This window comes from Manis javanica, chromosome 2 (genome assembly GCF_040802235.1).
Source record: "Manis javanica isolate MJ-LG chromosome 2, MJ_LKY, whole genome shotgun sequence".
Lineage (NCBI taxonomy): Eukaryota > Metazoa > Chordata > Mammalia > Pholidota > Manidae > Manis > Manis javanica.
In genome coordinates, this window is record NC_133157.1 from 45,326,046 (window position 1) to 45,343,041 (window position 16,996).

General features: G+C 37.8%; 1 protein-coding gene across 13 annotated transcripts in view; it reads left to right on the forward strand.

Moving 5' to 3' along the window:
• The window catches only part of ELAVL2 (ELAV like RNA binding protein 2), a 163,513-nt gene extending 147,089 nt beyond the window's left edge, over nucleotides 1–16,424 (forward strand). For 10 of the 13 annotated variants that reach the window (XM_037020594.2, XM_073228420.1, XM_037020593.2 and 7 more), the window contains 3 exons: nucleotides 21–246; nucleotides 13,039–13,077; nucleotides 13,671–16,424. In XM_037020594.2, the coding sequence (XP_036876489.1) occupies nucleotides 21–246; nucleotides 13,039–13,077; nucleotides 13,671–14,001 (596 nt within the window). In that variant the 3' untranslated portion in view covers nucleotides 14,002–16,424. The remainder of the gene's footprint in view (nucleotides 1–20; nucleotides 247–13,038; nucleotides 13,078–13,670) is intronic. The other 3 variants (XM_037020589.2, XM_037020587.2, XM_073228417.1) reach the window with 2 other exon arrangements.
• Nucleotides 16,425–16,996: the final 572 nt, after the last annotated feature.

Sequence of the window (16,996 nt, forward strand, 5' to 3'; positions counted from 1 at the left end):
CTTACCCAAACCTACCATAGGCATATCAAGGGGTGTAGGGTTTATTCGATTTGACAAGCGGATTGAGGCAGAAGAAGCTATCAAAGGCCTAAATGGCCAGAAACCACCTGGTGCCACAGAGCCAATCACTGTAAAGTTTGCTAATAATCCAAGCCAAAAAACCAATCAGGCCATCCTTTCGCAGCTGTACCAGTCTCCAAACAGAAGGTATCCAGGACCATTAGCTCAGCAGGCACAGCGTTTTAGGTAAGTCTGGTCTGGTTCTTCTGCCCAGGCCCTAAACTGAGAAGTCTCAGATTCACTGTTCAGTACTTATACTGACAGGATCTCTGGTTTATTATGATTATTGTTGCCTTTCTTTTTCTTATGGGCACAGAGAAAACCTACTTGGGGAATAGTGTACTTTGCTAATATCAAGGTGGGGACAAGAAAACAATCTACAGCAGTGACTTTCAGCTGGACTGTGATTTTGCCCCTCAGGAGGCATTTGGCAGTGTCTGGACACAGTTATGTCGGCATAATGTAACTGGCAGGGGAGTGGAGTACAGATGCCACTAAACATCCTACATAGCACCTAACAACAAGCACTTACCCATCTCCAAACATCAAGGTGCCTACATTGAGAAACCCTGACCTATAAAATCCTGGTTTCTTAACTCTTTCCAGTCCTTCTGATTTCCCCTTTTTAGTTTTTTTCTTGATAAGGTTTTATTCTCATGTTTCAGTTTTTTAGGTCAAGCTCCTAGAGTTACTTTGTTTTATAATATGTGTACCGCTAAGAATATGTAACCTATGTGAATATATTAAATATCTACAAAAAGGTCCTTCTCCCCTTTAAAATTTTTTATTTCTTGTAGTTTAGAGGTTGGCAAGCCTCTGTAAAGGACCAGATAGTAATTATTTTAGGTGTTGTGGGTCACTGTCTTTGTTGCATATGTCATTTTTTAAAAACAACTCTTTAAAAATGTAAAAACCATTCTTAGCTCCTATACAGGGCTATACAGAAACAGATGGCAGTCTGGATTTGGCCTGTGGGTGGTAGTTGTCAGACCCCTGTGTAGTCCATAGAATGACCATGTATCTTTAGTCCAAAGAAGATAATTCTATCTTGTGGACAGGTATAAATATTCCACTTTTTTGAGGTTTATTCTAATCCTGGGATAACAGCTAAACCAAGAGTGACTCAAAAAACAGCTTATCTGCATGTGAGAAGAACAGTGGCTTTAAGATACTGAGCAGAGCACAAAGAACTCCTGGTTTCATAAAGTCAATCAGTTTTTATTTTCCAGAACATTTTTTAATATCGTTTTTGGCCATATGGTAGACTACAGCCATAATTCCATTTAGCTCCCATGCTAATTTAAGAAAAAAATTACAAGTGCATAAAACAGTGTTCTTTCTTTCCTGTCTGGTAATAGTTAATTACCAAAAGTATAATCACAAACATAGCTTAATAAGGAGTTAACGTTTTCATGCTTAAATCACATGCACTTTTTCATTGGGGTATTCAGTTTTGCAAATAAGTATTAAGTCAGTCCAATGTCTCCTTTTAAAAAATACTCTATGTCATCTGAGGGTTAAGAAAGAAATGTGCTATAGACACTACATTTAATTCCCACTTAGTGTGGCTTTTGCCCTGGGAGAGGAGGTGGTGCTGTCAAATGGCTCTATTTGGTACTGGATGACTGGGTGCCCAGTTGATTGAGCCTTGCTTATATTCATTCTACTTAAGTTTGTGAGGCTTAAAAGAAACATTGACAGAAAGAACATACTGTGATGATGGTAGTGAAGACTGGGCCAGAGACAGAGATGCATGGGGCTGCTTTTCCTTCTGGAAGAAGAAAGCTCACAAAGCCAGTTTTAGCTTTGCCTCTAGGTTTCCTCAGTGACATCTTAAGAGAATAATACGTCTTGCAAATTTGGCAAAGACAAGCTTGAAGGAATTCTAGAGGTGTTTCCTAAGGAACATACCAGTTAACTTCAGAGCTTGGGGCTTAGAAAAGAATTTTGAGCTTAGATAGAGGATAAGCTCTTTGAAACTTGTTGATTTTAACGCTGTGAAAGTCTAAATGCTTGCTGTTACAAGAAAGCTGTGGTAGTTTAAATTGTTAGTTATTTTTTGTGTGTTCCAATTTAAGCTCTGAAAGACTGAAATGATAGGATCTTCAGGAGAATGCCTGATTATTGAAATGACAAAGCATAGAGGTGACTTAAGTATCAGGTTGTTGATAACAACTGTATCTGTTCCAACTCCCGTGTGCTTTGTGCTTTTTTATTTGTGGTTGGGTATAGCTTTGCAGGATGTTCTGATGGTCAAATTTAATATCTTTTTAAATATCTTCTGCCCATTCGTGCTTTTATCTTTTAATTCCATATGTTAACTTGGAAATTCTTCCTTTCCTTGACTCCTATAAAAAGAAATTCTGGAAAAGGAATAAGAGTTGTCTGCTGTAAAGGGAAAGTTGGTTTCTGAAAATGGGGATGATTTTATGAAAGAAAGAGTTTCAGATTCCGAACTCTGGTCTCCATGACCTGATTTAGCATTCCTTCCATAATCTCTGTCCAGATAATATGCTATGAACTAATTTTTGAGTTCAGTAAATGTGTTTAGTCTAGGCAGAGTGTTACGAGAAATTGAGAGCCTTTATTCCTAGAGTTCATATTTAACCTGGTACGTGTTTGGTTGCTTTTCTTTAATATCTTTAAAACCTTGGCTGTCATTACCTTGATTTTTTTCCCTCCTTCTGTCGAATTAAGACTGAATTGTCTTTCACCTCATAAAAACTCTTCAATTAAGAACTTGTTTTGTTGGTATTTTTCTCTAATCTGGTTTAGATCTACTTTGATAAACAAATACTTTGTCTCTAATGTCTGACCCTAATGCTCTTAACCTTGAGTTTTAACCTTCCAGCAGACACTTAGAAAATTTCCCACTATGTGTTTTTATGTTGTCATAGTATGTTGGGAGTTGAGAAAGATTGAGAATACAAGTTACAAGTATTACAATAATAGACAAGGACACTTAATATTCATGAAATGTACCGTATCTTTTAGGTCAGCTTACTAAGTTAAAAAGTGGGCTTGTGAGTAATTAGAAGGAAGTTTATTTTTACATGAGCATCGCTGATCTGATATGCTTATTTGACTACAGTTTTCAAAATAAAACCTCCTTATTTATTTGGATGGTCAGTGTAATTCAAGCCCCTTAAGCATATTCTTGGGATATGGAATCTGAATTGAATTTTCAGCCATATTTTTTCATCTCTCTTCTTGTGAAGTGGCTTTAATTTTATGGAATGTGATCTAGTCTTATGGCCTGTGTGCCTGCTTCTATAAGCCTTTGTGCATTTTGAAAGAACCTTTTAAAATCAGCACTTCGGTTGCATTAATGGCAATGTGCTAGTTGCGCTCTCCCGATTTCCTTTTGGAAGAGACTTATATCTTCTTAAATGTTTTTTTTTTCTTAGAGGACAAATAGTTATCCAGTTGTTAAGGGGATAAGTTGATGATCTTGTTGTGGCTTAACTTCAAAGCAGATCTTGGCAGTAACTTTGGAGACATTTTGAGAACCATTATTTGTAGGGTTCAGTTTTCTTACCCGTTAGTAATCTCTATTTGTGTTATTATTTCTGACTTTAACTGATTTCCTATTTCCCTTTACTTGCCCTCTGTAGTCTGTCAGCTCAATTTCTTGAAAACTAGGCAGGTATCTTCTTTTTATTCTCTGCATACAAACATCTAGCTTTGTCAAGGTAATGCTTTACCCAATATATGGTTCTACTGCTTAGTTTTGGTCCGAGTTCTATTCCTATTGATAGAAAACTGCACACATCCCCAGTATGTATTTTTTCATAAATTATATGCACATGGGCTTGTCCTGTACATTCATCAACTCATAAACCTAATATAACAGAAAGCAAAGATAGAATAAAGATGAAATAAACAATGCATCAAATGTCTTGCTAATTATGTTGACTTTCATATTTCCTTTACCCATTATCTTAATGAATAATATGCCTTTAAAGCAAGATTCATAAAATTATCTTGACGGTTTTAAACTTCTTATCTTACTTCATGTAAAACATGTTGGATCATCTCATGTCTAACCTCATAATGTACTTTGTATTAGGAGTAGGAGAAATAACTAGCTTTCTCTTTTCTTATTTATTAGGGTTTCCCTTAACCAATGTCATCCTCACTCCGATTATTTTATTATTACTTTTTTTTTTTTTTGTTAGGCTACCTCTTTGATGGTTATTTTGGCTAAAGCCAGGTTTCCCTATATAATCCTAAAAATCCACCTAATGTGGTTTTGCAAAGTGGGTTCTGTCCAAGCTTAAGAACAGGTGGGAGTGTCACTGCCCCTTTGAGGACTGCTCTGTCTTCCGCCAGGAAAATATGTGATACCTGGGGACTGAGTGAGGGTATGGGGTGTGGTGCATCAGTTAAATGTGAATAAAGAGTACCTTAAAATTAAAAAATATTTTTCACAAACCCTTTAATATTTACTTGAGACACTGCAGTACATCATCATGCATATAACCCCTGGGGTCATTCTGGAGGTTACTAACTTGGTCTGCATTAAAAATTGGTTTCCATTTTTAAATGACCACAAATGAAAAAGATAGCTGTCCTTGAGTGCTGAACTGACCCAGAAAAGATGTATAATTCTGAAATGTAATAGTGGTCCTTGTGACTGAGCTAACTGCTGTACTACTGGGGTGCATGCTGCCTCCATGGAGCACCCATTTCATCTCCCAGCTCCAATGGGAAACAAGGGTGTGTGGCTTGCAAGAAGTTTCAACATTGTCTAGATCCTGTTTCTTAGATCTGATGCTCCTCCCTAGTTTCCTTATTGACGGATGTGGGAGAAGAGAAGGTGAAGGAGGGGGAGGGGGAGAGGTAGACATAGATAACTTGGCTTAAATTTCAAAGGACAGAATTTTTCCATAAGTGGTTATTGTGTGAAGAAATCAGTAGTCAGGATCATGATATCACATAAGATTTCAGAAGTAGGGCAAATATGAGACCCCATTGGGAAGGTGCTTAGAGGCTCTAGTATGAAGTCCTAGGCCTCTTTCTTGGAAAATCCCGGGTTGGAGAGTGCCAAATAAGATGTCTCTCCTTTAACGCATGTCATTCACTTCTCGGGCAGTTTTGGGTTCCACCTGCCTTGAAAATATGAAAACTTGTTTAGGAGAGTCTATCTCTGGACTTTGTTTCGTATCCTAAGCTGGTAGTGGCAGAGTGTGACAGTCCCTACCTGGGCCTAGTTAATGCCAAAGATGATGTAACTCTATTTTGAGTGAATTGATAAGGTGCCTCTGCATCTGGGCCTTTCAGCACTTGGAAGTCTACCTCAGTATGCTTTTCTCCTCTGCAAGTATCATATGCCAAATGCATTCTGTATTGATCATTCTATAATTGTATGAAATTATCTGTATCAGATTACTTTTTTGGTTGGTTCTACTAAGTTGTGCATCTTTATTTTTGGTATTTGTGGCCTTTATTTTGAAGTATAAAGGCAAGACATCTTTGTATGTACTCAGCATCTCTGCAGAAAACAGATGGAATGGAATGTACCCACCTATATATTCTTTCCCCACATGTCCTTTCTCCCTTGAATGTGCAAACAGGCTCCCAGCCAACCCTCCTGATAGCTTTTATTCTGTCTAAGTTGTTGATGTGGGTTACCTTATTGCTTTTATTCAGTCAACAGATACTTAGTGTGAATCTGCAATGATCCAGGCCTGTGCTCTGTGTTTTGTGGTACAATAAGGAATAAACATTCCCTGCTCCTGACAGGGTTGAGGGACAAGACAGACACAAATGAATGAGGATGCTTTGTCAATGTGATTTCTTCTGTTTCCTTATAGTTAGTGTTACCTCAGCTCAGTTCTTACCGTTTTTTTACAGAACACACAAAATGCCCAGAGGTGATTGGGAACAGGAATATGTGAAGTTTCTGGTAGACCAGAAAGAGATATTTTTTAGCTTTTATAAAGCTAGAAGGAGTTGCTTTCTAATGCGTGTGCTCTTGCCTCATTTGAGGCCACAGGTTAGACAGTAAGGTTGAGACATTTCTCAAAACTCATCTTTCACTGGTATTGAAAGAAGACATCGTTACCCTGACCCAGAATCTTACTTGCAGAGCATTGGATTCTGTGGCAGTTGAACATGGCTCTATAGGCAGTTAAGTTATACCTACTTCCTCTAAACACAGGTAATGAATTGGTACACACTGTGGGCATTTGGAACATCAGAGTGGCCTTTTTGAAACTGATAAAGATTCTCAAGTACTCTAAATCAATTTGATTTTTGAAATAGGAAAAGGGTGGAGAGTTTTAAAGAGTACACATCTACTCCCAACCAGTTTGTTTCAAAAATTTAAGAGAAGATCAAGTTGAACTGTTTCTGCCTGGCTTCTATTTTTTTTCCCACCCAAATATATTTGAGTTCTTTGAGCCTCAATTTCCTCATCTGTAAACAGGGGTAATGACATTGCCTTCCTCAGGACTGCTTGAGTGTCTGAGGAAGTGAAACATGCCTTTCCTTGAGAGCAGAGCCAGGCCTAGGAAGCCCTTGGTAAATGGGAGCTATTATTCACAGGGGCAGCATGCACACTCTGTGTGGGGCTTCTGCAGACCAGCTTCTACCTGGCTTCTTATACCTCAAGTAGGTCCCCCCTTCTTACAGCATAGTCAAAATAAGCATCAGGCTGGATGTCTGAATGCCTTGCTTTGCTGTTCACTAGAGCAGTGAATCTATTATCTTTCTTTCTCTGGACCTTAGCCAAGCACATTGAGAAATGGGAGCTTCAGCCATGGTTGTCTACAATGCTCTTCCTGCCTGTGTGTAATAACACCTTTGATTCTAAGAAATCAAGGTCCTTCAAAGTTGGGAGGTAGAAGGGAAACTTATGAAATTCTGTAAAACTGAGTTTGAATGTCAGTGCCACCATTTACTAGACTAACCCTTTGATCTTGGTCAAGTAATTTAATCTGTGTGCCTTAGTATATCCAGGAACCAATAGTTCGGAAAATTAAGAGTAGTGTTGAAAAACAAAATCCAGCTGAGTAAATTTGAAGATCAAATTGGCTTTATTCAACAATTAGCATCCCATCTAACAAATAGAAAGGATCTCTGAGGAGCTGTACAGAATGGAATGTTTTATAAGCAGAAACTGAGGAAGAAATTTCCAACAGAGTAGACTGTTTCAGGCAAGGTTACCTTCCTTTGGGGGAAGGATGGAGGTCTGTCAGGCACATTGCCTTGCTAGCATTGACCAGACAATTCCAAGTTGACTGGCTAAAGATCACATTCTGGGAGAAGCTGAATCTACAGGTAGATTAGATATTAACTCTTGGTTTGCTGACATGGGGCTCAACAAAGTGACTCCATTTTGGTCCGATGCTCAGCTTAACTAAGAGATGGCATCAAAATTTAAGCATTAGTGGCACTGCCAGCTGCCACTCTGTAGTTCTCCAGCTTCTACTGATCTTCGCTGTGATGATCACAGGTCATGGTTCTTCACTGAATATGGTATTCACAGGTCATGACTTCAGGCTCACAATTTTTACTCATTTTTTTCATTCCTTTACTGGCATCCCAGTCTTAGGGAGATGATTTGGTTGGTGGTTAGTGGCTGAAAACATGCATTTAAAGCTTTTGAGAGAATATAGCATGTCAGGAAGACTACTATGATTATTATAAGTAGGATAATTCCCATTGTCTGGAGTGTACTTTGGGTCCCGAAGACCCAAACCAATTAAAATCCGGTAAGTCAAAGACCCCATTGAAGGAGTTGCTTTCCTAAGGCAAATGGCTTGCTCAGTAATTTTACGTAGCTGAGTTTCAGTTTTCTCAGAAGTGTTAATCCAGGTGGAACGAGAGAGGCTCCTGAACATAACCTCATTTTGTATTTGCTCCTAACCAGTGAGGTAGGGACCTGCCAAAGGAAGCACATCCTGGGTTGTGAACACCTCACGGTAGGTCTTCTCTGACTTGACTGTGTAAATTCAGGGGAGGTGACTGGTGCAGTGTCTCAGTCAGTTTGTGGTTAGCTTAGGGCACAGTTAGGTAACCGAAGAAGAGTGATTGTCTGGCTATGCGCCAGCCATCAGGACATTCGTAGGCCTGAGAATGATCACCACCACAAAGATAATTCCTGTCAGGGCACAAACCAGTTCTGGTAAGGTGGTGCTGTTAATGGACAGTTTTTTATGACAAATCTAGCAGTCTGAAAGGTTACCCTCTTTAGTAGTGGCCTGGAGATAGAGATGATGGTGTTATCATTCCAGGCCAATGCCAGAGTAGCAGGAAGAATTAAAAGAGGAAAGGATTTTATGTTAGGTAAAGTAGGAAGTCTTGATCCAGTGGCTCAGGTGGAAACAAAGCAGTCTAAACTGATGTCAGCTACCTCGCTTCCTTGTGAATTTGATTTGGAGGTCCCCATTGTCTTCGCAGGACCAGATGTCAGGTCTGGTCTTTATCTGTTACATGCATACCTAAGGTTCACGTCCCTGGAGTTAGGTGCCATCTGGATAGTGACGAGGATATGGTATAGTCCCTTCCAAGCAGAGTCAAGGATATTTTTTGTTCTTTATGATTCCAAATCAGGAGGATAGGAGAAAAGAAGAAATGTTAGTTTGGAGAGTCTTAGCTAGAATTTGAGGAAAACAGAAGTATCAGAATCCAGTCCGGTTCATAGGTGTATGCCAAAACATCAAAAACAATAGGACTAGAATCTAGTATGTACGAAGGTGCAAACATAATTTTTCTCTCTATAATCCTACATATTGAGAAATACAGAGTTTCTATGTGATCTCATATATATTTATATGCTATATATAATTTCTATATCATCTGTATAATGGGGGGTTTTAAACCAAAGTTAATCTCAGTAAAACTAATGTGTTTGCATCAAGAGTAGTGATTAACCATATAAGCTCTATTATAAGATTGCTCTTCTGGAACTTTCATAAGCAATCTCAGATTGGAATCTTAAAAGTGTTTGATGCTAGAAAGCTAAGCCAAGGATTCGCCACTAGATTTCATCTGTAGTACCCTGTAGTTTGGGTGAATTCTTCTCTTGAGGTACCCCCAAATATTCTGAAGTTCATGAGCCAGCCAGGCAGTGACCTTTCTTACTTAAATGATAAGGCTGCTGGGAACCTTAATACAAAGCAAGGTACCAGGCCAGGCTTCCCAATCAGTTCCTGATCATACCTGAGTGTTTACACATCTCTCTCAAATATGACATTCCAGTCCAAACCTTGTTAATATAGCCAGTATTTCCTTCCACTTGTGTTCTGTTACCAGGAGAACAGATTCTTATCCAACTTATGGAAATAACTAATTATATTGTCATGTAAAGAATAGTCAAGAGTTTCTGAATTCTGGAGGATCAGGTAGAGAGAAAAAGTAAATGTTTCGTCTTTGTTTTCAAAAAAAGTACTTTCCTCAACTGCTCCAAGTCATAGATAGCTTAGAAAAGTCTTTTCCCTTAAATCTGGACAAAGAAAAGATGAAAGAACCAGCAATGTTTCAAACAAAAAGTCAAAAAGAATTATGATCATCCTCCTTACTTCATTCAGTCCCATGTAATTAATACTTGTTCTGTTTGAATCCAGTTTTTCCATTAGTTCTGGAAATTCTTACCAGTTTCCTGATGTTAAAGTTACCAGAAACCGATACTTGTCAAAGTCTTTTCTATGAATCTCCTTGTAGACGGTACACTTTTGCTAGAACAGTTTTGCAAAAGCATCTGAGTAAAAGCAACTGACTGTCTGTAAATGACAAGAGACTTAAAAAAATGCCATGGTTAAGGATCTGATGAAAGTTCATTATGACAGAATTGAGAAGGAAATCTGGCTATTTCTGTTATAGCATTTTAAAATGATAACAAGAATAATAGTGATAACAGTATCATACCAGGGCATATCAGACTTGAGGAATTTCATACAATTCTGGAACACTTATAACACACACCTATACAAATGCAACATATAGAGGTTTAGTATTACTTCTTATTTGACAGTGCTTGCTGGGTAACTTAACATATCAACTATGCCTAATTAGTGTAACATCTCCCTTCTTTTATAAGAAGAAAGAACAAGTGTTTTGAGATGTTCCAGGGGTCCTCTGGAAAATCCCGAAGTTTGTTCAAGGTGAAAAAAGAATTCACTTAGAATTTGATTTTGGTAAGTTTGTCAAAAATATCAAAAAGCTTAAAGCATTCAGTCAAATTGAATCATAGGTCACTGTGGAACAATACTTTTTGATCGTGGACCCCTAGAAGGATGGAATGTGGGGGATCCAGGTGTTATTTTAGGTGCCTTGCTTTGGAGCTGTTAAAGGTATAAGGCCAATAGCTTGGCGGACTTTTGTTTGTGGTCTTACTTCAAAGTACTTTCCAAGTGCTTCAGCTCTGGTCAGGAGTTCTGTCAGCCTGTCCACTCATCCTTTTTCTGCATTTTTATCAATCCACTAATCTCAGGAGGCAACCTGTTTACAAACAGAGCAGCTACAGCAGGTTGGGTGACCTCATTTATTGTTGGAACCCAGAATGCCAAGGAAGAGAGCTTCCAGAGAGCTTCTAAAGTCTGCCACAGATTCATCTTTCTTTTTTATTACATGTTCGGATAACAGAACAGTCAGAATGGGCAGGGAAGGCTCCAAGAATGGCTTAAAGATCAGTCCCTATTTTGTGAGTATTTTCTGGTCCAAGAGGAGACCGTGTTGAAGGTTGAGGATCTTGGATATCATCCTGGAGTTACTCCATCCTGCTTTATCTGTTTTGGGGCTTCATCAGGTCCCACCAGCATGTGCAGAGATGATTAAGATCTGGTAGCCTGGGGTTATATAACCCAATAATGACTCTAAATTCTTCAGAAAACTTTTGAGGGTCTACCCTCGATTTATGAAATTCTTCAAGTTCTTTAGTTTGATCTTTGACCAAGGACTGAAAGATACATGAAGACTATCTTCTGCAACCTTGGGTGATTTCATTTTAAAAGGTAACTGTTTAATAATTTTTCAGAGTAGAAAGGCAGTGCAGATATAGGGTTAATAGTATGTGAGTACTTATGTAATGAGGATAGAGGGGAGCAGGAATCATGTCAGTTTTATCATCCTTTGTTTTAGGTACCTGTTGTGTCTTAATTTTTTTTTGTTTTTTTGCAGTGAATTTTTTAATGAAATGATTTTGAAATCTTAAGCCTGTTTGAAGCTACTGCATACCAATTTAAATAGCTATCCCAATCTCTTTTATTTGGGAACCCTTGCATTCAATTACACTCTTAAATGATCTTGTCTAATTGGCCCCATGGTGGCCATTGTAATTCTAGGTTGTCTTTGGCAATATTTAGTCATTTTTATAGATACTTATAGCTTCCAGAACCATAGTTCTCAGACATAAAATAATCAAGTGTGCTGAAAGATGGTGTGCTCAACTCTTTGGAATTTAAGGATACCATTTCTATTATTTATTTTAGCTAAGCCTTTGGGTCTCTCAGAGCCAAACTAATATGGGATGTGCTGCTAGGTTGGCCATTATTATGTGGCGTTTTACAGTGTACCTCATTGCACAGAAATTTTCTTGACATTGGCAGGTGACCTAGTGTCAGTCTGACCCTTTCCATGAGCAGCTTATTCCATGACCATGCAGGATGGCATGTGAGTTTTTGGTTAGGTGGCAAGCACTTTTACAGCTTTTAAATGTTCAACCTATTCCCACCAATTTTGTGGCTACTTCTGAGATTTCCATTAGCAATAGCTATTACAAAAAATGAGACAAACACATGTACCTTAATATATTAGCAGTAAACAAGAGCCGTTACTGCTTCCTAGCTAAGAGAAGGCCCTGTGCATACCACCATCAATTCCCACTGTGGAACCTTGGACTGGGGAAAGATTGAATCAGCAGGCCTCAACAACAGGAACTGTGGACTGGGGGTTCCACATAAATGGGAAACTTGAAACTGCCATTAATGGTATCCATGTGGATCTTGGGAGAGAATCAAGAGTTTGGAGTTTCCACCAATCCATTGAGAATTTTGGTCTGAACTACGAGTTGCTCCCAGTGTAGAACTGACCGGAAAGCCAATGAGATTGGGAGCTCAATGCCAAAGAGTGGAGCTTAGAACTGAGAGGAACTTACCCACAGTCAGGAAAATGGCGAGAAAGAGAACCTCAAAAGGATTCTTGGGCACCATGTCTGTATTTTCTGTTGTCTTTGAAGCCATCAGATGTTCACTTTGCATCCCTTTGCTGCCACCAAATATGTTAAAAAAAAAATTCAGCAGTTAAAGATGAAGTTGGCTTTATTCAATAATTCATGAATCAGGCAGCATCTTATCTAGCAAATTAGATAGGAGCTCTGAGGAGCTGTACAAAATAGAATGCTAATATAGGCAGAAGGGGAGGGGGAAGAGGGAAGTTACAAAGATTAGTTTGTTTTCAGACAAGGTCAACTACTCTTTGGGGGAAGGGCTGGGGTCTGACAGGCAGATTATCTCACTAGTGCTGATCAGGTAATTCCCGATTGACTGGTTATAAAAATCACATTCCTGGGAGAGGCTGAAACTATAATTAGATATTAACTCTTGGTTTGCTGACATGGGACTCTGCAAAGTGACTCCATTGGGGCCTATTGTTTGTTTCTGTAACAGTATTATAAAACACATGGAGGTGCATGTGGAACACTTACAACATGCCAGGCAAAAGGTGAGAGCCCAAACATTAACTATTCCAGAGCCTCGACATTTCTTCTGTGAGTGGTTTTCTCAGAAGACTACCTGTGTTTCCTCTTCATTGCACAGACCCTTCTAGAGATAAACTGTACCCATTGGAAAAGCTAGTATATGGCAGCAGCTGGTACCCACTTTCTCAGGAATGTGAAAAGACCCAATGTTTTTAGTTTTCACGTACAATTAATGTACAAATATCCCCTTGCAAAATGGTAGTAACATACCCAGCTTTCTGGAATGTCAAGGGGGAAAATTAAAAACTGAAGTTTGCTAAATGTGTGTTTTGCAGGTTGGACAATCTGCTCAATATGGCTTATGGAGTAAAGAGGTAATGATAGAGGTTCATGATACCCATAACCCCTCCCTATCATTGGTTAGTTTCTTTGATTTTGGGAGTTGACATCCTTCATAAGTTTGTGTTGGGTTTTCTTTTGCATGTACAACCTAACAAGAAGCTGTTTTTTGAAGCATGGTTGACTCAAGGAATATTTTTCTATTACTGGATGCTACTTGGTCTTTTAAAAACCCATTTTTTAAGTATTGTGTTGCGACGTTTTAGCATGTTTATATATATGTTGGTTTTCCTTCCAGTCCTGCTTATACATGAAGTCAGTTCTAGATACATTTATTTGCTGTTGTGGATAATATTATTCAACATAGCATATAATGGCCATTTCATCACTTAGCAATACCTTGATAGTGTAGCATGTTACTGCAAGCCACACACAGACTTTGGTTGAAACATCAAATAGTTGTATGTATCTTTTGGAGGGAGGGCAGTTACTGAAACTCTTGGGATAGGAAAGGGAAAAGAATTAAGTTCATTGTTGTAACCAACCTTTTTTTTTTTTTATTTTGTGTGTGTGTGTGTGCGCATGTGTGCATATGTGTATATGCATGTATGTTTCCTATTTTGTTTAGTAGGTTTTCTCCAATGACCATTGATGGAATGACCAGTTTGGCTGGAATTAATATCCCTGGGCACCCAGGAACAGGGTGGTGTATTTTTGTGTACAACCTGGCTCCTGACGCAGATGAGAGTATCCTGTGGCAAATGTTTGGGCCTTTTGGAGCTGTCACCAACGTGAAGGTCATCCGTGACTTTAACACCAATAAATGCAAAGGTTTTGGATTTGTGACTATGACAAACTATGATGAGGCTGCCATGGCGATAGCTAGCCTCAATGGATACCGTCTGGGAGACAGAGTCCTGCAGGTCTCCTTTAAGACAAACAAAACGCACAAAGCCTAATGAGCTCTTGTCCTCAGTCCATTTATATATGAAAACTATACAACAAAGGCAAGTTAAGAGAAACTTTATACATTAGTAAATGTCTTTGTAAGTCAGTGTTGAGATGGGGATAAAACGACTACTTAGCATCCTAAGAAATATGTGAGATTTTTTATTGCTAGTATTTGAATTAAAACTTCTTAAATATCTTTTATGTTTGAATATGGACAAGAGGTACAGGGTTTTTACCTGTCACATTGCATTCTATTGCCTTCTTTGAAGAAGGTGGACCTTTTAAAGTGTTTCAGCTAAGGGAAGACGTTTCTTTTCTTTTTACATAACTGCCTTGAACCTGTGAGTAAATATTGAGGCTTTGTGTTGTAATTCTTCAGTTGGTTGTGTCTTTTTTTTCCCCCTTTTTTTCTTTTTCTGATTAGCTTTGTGTTTGGTTTACATTTAAAGCATTGCTGTTATGTCTAAGAAAAGTATTTTGAAGTTTACATTTTTATTTATGACGTTAAAAACAGTATTTATTTTGTAATTATGATTTGGGTTGGGGAAGGGGGGGCTACATTATAAACGCTTATTGTAAGAATACTGGAGAACTTTTCGTAAAGCAGTACCTTGCCAAAGAGATAAGAGCCTCTTTGATGTGGGTTTAAAAAAAGCATCTATTTTTATAAAAAAGAAAATTTGGAGAAACTTTTTACTGGTCCTGGAACAAATATTTTGACTTGAATACTTTGAGAAATCTCTTCATATGACACCTAGTGAGCTTTTAAAATTTACCAGGAAATTTGCAGCGATTGGAAAATTTAGAAAGATTTATGATGTAGAAAATACTTTTGAGATCTTTGTATGAAAGGAGTAGAATCAATGGGGGAAAACACTGCTGGTTTCACTTTTGTAATCACCAGTGGAGCGTCTGATCATCCTGGTTATTATGTGATAGGTGGCTCACATTGATTTGTGATTTTGAAACAAATAAAAAAAATTTACAAAAGAGTATATAAGAGCAGGCAAGAAATTTAAATTACCAAGCGATGGGGGAAAAAATCTGTTCTTCCTAAAGAAATCCCTTCAGATAGAGCTCATGGTGTTTAGTGATGTACTTGCAGTATTGTTTGAAGAATTGTTTTGTCTTAAGGAAAAGAGATGTTGCACATAATTTGTACTGCAGCAAATCGGCAAAAGTGATCTGAGTTGGATATATTTGAAGGTATTTTGAAAGTTACGTTCAAGGCTAACACCTGAGCTTTGTGTAATGTAAATAAGACCTTGTGTTTATGAACCTTTCAGCTAATTTGATTTTTTTTTTCCCTCACATGCCAAGTGATGTTCAGGTTTTGAATGTTTTTGTATCCGTTTTTTCCTTTGTAAATGGCATTAACATTGTTACTTGAGGTCTTGCTTAATCACTTTTGTTGTCCTGAGGACTTGAATTTACAGTGCATCAGATTTGTTGCTAATTTTGTCTGTAGATAGTCTAGCTTCAGCTGTTTATGGTGATGCTACATTTTCGTTTATAAATATGTTTGTGGTAAAAAAAGAGTATAACCATAGGTTTTGAACAAATTTCCTTACATTTTTCATACAAAAATCATAAATACCTGTATGCTATTGAAATTTAACTTTGTATGATGCTTAAACCACTATTTGGGGAAATAATAAAATAAGTCTTTACCATGTATGAAAGAAATTTTAAAAAATACAAAATATTTTCTGATTAGCATCTAGCTTATAATAAATTTTCAAAAAAGCTGAAGGCAAAAATGCCTTCATCAGGATGCACTGAGAACTATATAGTTACGTCCTGCTTTTTGTATAAACTGAGATGCTCACAAGCTTCCCCTTAGAACAGGCAATGTGCTATGCATAACATAGTTGTACATTATCTTTGCGGTTGCGTTGTTTTATTTTTTATTATTTAAAATTGTAGTTATAAAATTTTTCAGTATAGTACAGTACATATACTGTGAGGCGCGTGCTAAAGTGAATAAGCGAGTTTTCATGCTGACCCACTCAATGCTATTCAGAAATCAATTGGCTTAGCACTTTCTCATATCCTTAGGTGCATTTAGATTGTCAGAGTTAACCTGCATTTAAAAAAAAAACTAAAAAACAAAATACATGTATATACTTAAAAAAAAATAAGGTTTCCCTCTTGGGAAAACAGCAGCTACATGCTTCTTTCCTATACTACTGTAGCAAACCAAGGCATTGATGAGAGGGCATGCAAATTGTGCTTCACTTTACAGTGTTTATCAGAGCACTTAATAAAATGTAAGGCTGGTATTTATTTGAAGTTGTACAGTATGACTTAATTCACATCTGTTGGAATAGAAAATATATTCTGTTGAGTATTTAAGAGGCTGTACATGTTTTCTTTTGTGTTTGGATTCTTTGTACTTTTTCATGTTCAGTACATCAATAAACAAAGTTGAAGGGAAAGAACAGTGTGGTGAGTAGGTCTTTCTACACATTTTGGGGGCTCCTGTGCTCAGTCTAATAAACGTGCGCTCTTGAGTTAAGAGGTTCCCTCAGAGCTTTTGTTGAAAAAAATGTTATCTAAAGGAAGAATTCCAAAAGGCATGTTTATTGAAGTGAAGTGTGCAGAATTTTCTTGAATGACACCTTCTGATTAGCTTTCTAATATTACTTGAGTAATTTTTATAGATATGGAAATACATGCGTTGATATGCTAGTTGTACAGTTGAGTAACTGAATGCTGGCATCATTCTATGGCTCTGATTTAATAACTATCGACCTTTTTTTGCAAATGGGAATTGCCCTCACACGTGGACTTGAGCTGAAGAGAAACCAAATAGAAGGAAGGTAATTTACTCTGTTTCCACTGGCAAGATTTAATTCACCCATGGGATTAACTGTTGGTGTGTGAAATTTCTTTTTGTTGCCTAAGTGCCATGTTGTCAAGAGACTCTTCCCTAAAATCAGAAACTAAGTTTTAATTAGATTAGGGTTGATGTGTGTAGCACGTGTACAGATCACAAACTGT